This window comes from Arachis ipaensis, chromosome B07, assembly GCF_000816755.2.
Source record: "Arachis ipaensis cultivar K30076 chromosome B07, Araip1.1, whole genome shotgun sequence".
Taxonomy (NCBI): Eukaryota; Viridiplantae; Streptophyta; class Magnoliopsida; order Fabales; family Fabaceae; genus Arachis; species Arachis ipaensis.
The window spans coordinates 74075958-74080909 of NC_029791.2; the positions used below are offsets into that span (position 1 = coordinate 74075958).

General features: G+C 39.4%; 1 protein-coding gene across 4 annotated transcripts in view; it reads left to right on the forward strand.

Annotated features, from left to right (window-relative positions):
• Positions 350-4952, forward strand: part of LOC107609172 (probable methyltransferase PMT10) — a 9938-nt gene continuing 5335 nt past the window's right edge. The window contains exons 1-4 of one of the 4 annotated variants that reach the window (XM_016311027.2): positions 350-1286; positions 1684-1833; positions 1915-2161; positions 2444-2554. In XM_016311027.2, the coding sequence (XP_016166513.1) occupies positions 660-1286; positions 1684-1833; positions 1915-2161; positions 2444-2554 (1135 nt within the window). In that variant the 5' untranslated portion in view covers positions 350-659. Of the gene's footprint in view, positions 1287-1683; positions 1834-1914; positions 2186-2443; positions 2555-4952 lie in introns of all 4 variants that reach the window. The other 3 variants (XM_016311029.2, XM_016311028.2, XM_016311026.2) reach the window with 3 other exon arrangements.

Genomic DNA, 4952 nt, shown 5'->3' on the forward strand with positions numbered 1-4952 from the left:
ATTTTTAAATTGTTTTATTAGTGATTTTTAAATTGTTTTATTTATAAAAATTAAATAAAAAATATATTAATAATTAAAAAGTTAAATAAGTATATTCTAAAAGGAGATGGTTAATAAATGAGTTAACCAACTCACGAATTTTATTATCATAATTCATAAGTCTAAATGCATTTTTTTTTAGAACGTTGTAATCTTTCGGAAAACTATCACGAATCGAAACGGGTATTGTGAAAAAATTTGGTAAAACCGAAGGGTGCATAAAATTGTTTAGAGACCTGGTTGCTCATACAAACCTTTATGTAGAAAGTTTAATACCGAAGTCAAATACTTCCGATAAGTGAGCTGAATGACTTGAGAAGAACCTTAGACTAAACAGGCTCAGATTTCAAAAGTCAACGGGCAAACGCACAAGACTCGAAGACAAGGTTCCTATGGTTATGTTTCGTTGAGCTGCTCCCTCAGTTGAAGACTTGAAGTATCACTCTTCCTTAAGGTGTTCACATTATTCTTGTGTCCCACCACCCCTCTATAAAAGTATCTCTCTCTCTCTCTCTCTCTCTCTCACCCTCTGCCATTTTGTTCTTTTCCAATCTCCAACATCATTGTCCCAGCACACCAACTCCCCCACCGCGCTAACACGCGAACGTTCATCGGGGACGATGAAATTCTTGGGCACCTCATGGTCCATAGACGTCCTCAAAACCTCTTCATTTGTTAAAGTCACGGCCCTTACACTCTTCTCCCTCACCCTCCTCATCCTCTTCACCCGTTACTCCACCACCTACTTTTTCCTCCCCTTCTCCTCCGATGCCGCTGTCTCCGTCAATGCCTCCTCTTCTGCTGTCGTGGTTCCCTCTCCTTCTCCCCCACCACCACCGAACATCATCCTTACTCCTCCGTCGCCGTCCCCAGTTGTGGAGACGACGGGTCTGCTGGACGAAGACGGCATAATGACAGACAATTTCACCGTCGGCGACTCTTCGGATTTGCGCTTGCCAGAGGATTTTGGGAACTCCAGCTATTTGCGAGGGGCGAGCGAACGTGAGCGTGTTGGCGGCGGGGCCCGTGCAAGGTTGTCAGTGGAGAGCTACAAGGTGTGCGATCAGCGAATGGTGAATTATGTGCCGTGTTTGGACAGCACGAGTGCTATTGCGAAGATGAGTTCGAGCGAGAAAGGGGAGAAGTACGAGCGGCACTGCGCGGACGAAGGGAAGGGGTTGAATTGCTTGGTGCCTAGGCCAAAAGGGTACCGAAGGCCCATCCTTTGGCCCAGGAGTAGAGATGAGGTACTTTCCGGGTTCCGGACTATGTAAATTTTCATTCGTTACAATGGCGCTTTGTTGCTTCGCCTCTGCACTTGTTTGATATATGTTGTGAGTAAACAGATTTTTGTGATGTTATTTCTGTTTTTGGAGATGAAGGCGGTGTTATTGTTTTTGCGACAAACAATTTTTTGGTCATCTTCAATGAAAACAATCCAGGATTTTTTCTTTATCATTGCGATAAATCCGTTTAGCTTCACTCTTTAGTCTTCTCTCCAGTCTTCAGACTCCAGCTGCAGAATCTAAATTTGTAGTCATCTATAGCTGAGTTGTAACTTTAACTTGCTTGTGAAATGACACTTTTTAATTAGTGTGTATTTTGACTTGTGAGAAAGATTTGTTAACTTGTATTCAGTGACAGGTTTGGTTTGATAATATACCCCATATGCGTCTTGTTGAATATAAAGGTGGCCAGAATTTGATATCAGTAAAGAAGGATAAATTTGTGTTTCCTAGCGATGGACTACAATTTATACATGGTGCTGACAAATATCTGGATCAAATTTCAGCGGTTAGTTTGTTAATTCAAGTTTAGCTAGTCTAGTAAATTTATGTCTAAGACATTAAGACACTTCTGAAATTGAATGTACAGATGGTTCCTGATATTGCATTTGGTTACAACACTAGAGTTGCTTTAGACATTGGCTGTGGGGTGGCAAGTTTTGGTGCATTTTTGATGCAACGTAATGTGACCACTCTTTCAATAGCACCTAAAGATATTCATGAGAATCAGATTCAGTTCGCCCTAGAGCGTGGTGTGCCTGCCATGGTAGCAGTTTTTGCTACTCACCGCATGTTGTTCCCTAGCCAGGCTTTTGACCTGATCCATTGTTCAAGATGTAAAGTTAACTTTACTTGTGATGGTACTCTATTGTTCTCTTTGTTTTAAACCATTTTACACCCTATATTAAGCATCTAACAGTGAATTGTAGTTGAATGTCTAACATGACTAGGTGTTGACTTGTGCTTAAGGATGACAACATTCCTTATTTTCAAACTTGCACTATATTTTTACATAATTTTCACACCAAATAAATTGAAAGAAAAAATTAAGTAACAATTATGCTTTAATGGCTATACATATTTGCACTAATTTCATAATTTCTGTTGCTATAATGGAGATGGAATTTTGCTTCTTGAGGTCGATAGGCTTCTAAGGGCAGGTGGCTATTTCGTCTGGGCAGCACAACCTGTTTTCAAACATGAAGAGATCCTTCAAGAACAATGGAAAGGTAACTCAATTGTCTGTGATTTTTGCCAAAATAGTTAAAAATATAATTAGTCAAATATCTACTTTTTCAGTTTTTCTACCTTTGTTTAGTTAACATCACTTGTAACAACCCAAATCTGAGTAGAAAATTGTTCTAGTTGAGTTGAGTAAAAGTCCAGAAACGTGTAAAACTGAGATCATTCTAATGAGTCAAAATTGTATAAAAATAATATTAGAATTTAAATCCGGAAAGGAAAAGCATAACATTGTTTGTTAACTACTAACCAGTACCCTTGGAGTGAGTCGGTAATGAGTTATTCACTCACATTAATTACCTTAAGTTATAAGGATAAATATTTTGACCTAACTCTTACATTTCATCTGTGTAAGATTGAACAATTAATGTGAAAAGTTAATCAACCAAACTAAAGAAGTTGTGCTACGTTCTTCCGAGCAAGGGAAGGAACTGCGTGTTTTCTCCTCCATGTTCATCACATGCACATATACCCACATTTCCTTCAAACTTCTCCATCCTTCAATCTTCCCAATAAAAGTTCAGATGCTCCTCACTTGATGTTGACCATGATTGAATTGGTGTTCACACTAGTTGATTGTGAGTTGGTAGGCGTAGGAGAAACTTGGCCTCCACTTTGTGTTGTAGACAACGATGCCTGTCCAACAACTCAACGCTTAATGAGTACCTAATCTAAATTTGAAGACCTCGTGAGCTAAGCTTCCATCAGATGTTCGGTTTCAAAACAAGAAAACATTATTGTTATCCTAGCTGGTCTTGGAAGTGAGTATGATGCATTTGTTACCTCCATAAACATGAGATCTGAACCTTTCTTGGTGCCTCAGACAGAGGCACACCTCATGATGGCCAATTCTCAAGCTGAACTCAATCCGAGGCACTTCTCTGCTCCATCCCTTTTGGCGTACATTACGTCTCAATCCTTTACCAACTTCAGAGGTGGATGCGGAGACTGCCGTTGGGCAGTTTGTTGGACGTGGTGGCTAGGAATGTAGCGGCCGCTCCAATAGAAACTCAACTACTTGTCGGCTTTGCAAGAAGTTGGGTCATTCCAGCTTTAACTACTGGCATAGGATAGATTGGGATTTCCAACCCTTTCTTCCTCCAACTCCACCATATGCTAGTTAAATATTAAATATGCTTCATAATGCTAATTACAATTTTAATCTTCCCACACATTGAAACACTACATTACATCTCAATCATGCATGTGCATCATCCACATTCTTCAAAATCACTCTCCATCCCACACTAGACATGCTCCTTCTGGGTTCCTATACCTTCAAATATTGGTCAACACTATTTGGTCATTGTAGCTTCACCTGAATCAGTTGTCAATTTGGCTTGGTTCCCAGATTCTGGAGCCACGACTCACATCACCTCCAGAATAACTCAAATCTAATGGAAGCCTCACCATATCGTGGAAATGACCTCCATGTTGGCAATGGACAAGGTCTGTGTATCTCTCACATTGTCAATTCCAATGTTCACACACCTAAATGTCTACTGAAAATAAATAATCTACTTCATGTTCCACAAATCACTAAAAGTCTCTTATGTGTTAGCAAATTTGCTTTGTGCAATCATTGCTATTCTGAATTTTGGCCTTATGACTGCTGGGTGAAATTTCATGCGCTAAACGACAAAGTTGGAAGGGATGGTTGTATAGGTTCTCGAATTTCAGATACAACACCAGCAATTTTCTCAATCTCACTGATAGGAACTGAGATCTAGCAGAATTAGGAATTTTATTGATGAACTAGGGATTGTGAATCACAATCCCCTTATTGAAGTATGCTGTTGGAACTAACCAACTCTGGAGAGGATTTCCCTCTCCTGAACTAACAAACTGAACAGATTTTTTTCTAACTGACTAAAAACTAAGTAATCCCTAGTATTTTAGGCAGCAGTTAGGCCTAGCCCTACTGCTCCTAAACCTGCTAAACTAGCTTAAAAGGAACAAACAACTTGTTTCTATCATTCACTTTTCTAGGTTTTCAAAAGCAGAGAATCCTCATGTGTTTCACTCTACTGTACAATCAAATAATTTTAGTCTTTGGCACCATAGGCTGATGCATGCTTCTCAAAATGTAGTTTGCGATGTATTAAAAACATGTAAGGTTCCATTCATAAATAAAAATGTCTGATACTTGTTCTGCATGTTGTCTTGACAATAATCCCTGATAATTGATTTGATCTTTTGGGTCCATCCCCATGGTCTCTACTAACGGAATAAATATTCTATAGCATTTATAGATGCACACACCATTTCTTTTTTTTTTTGAAAACCAAATCTGATGCCTTCCTTGCTTTATTGCAAGTTAAGGCTGCGGCTGTACTTTAGCTTGCGGCAAGGTTAAAGCTGTACAATCAGATTGGGGTGGGGAAT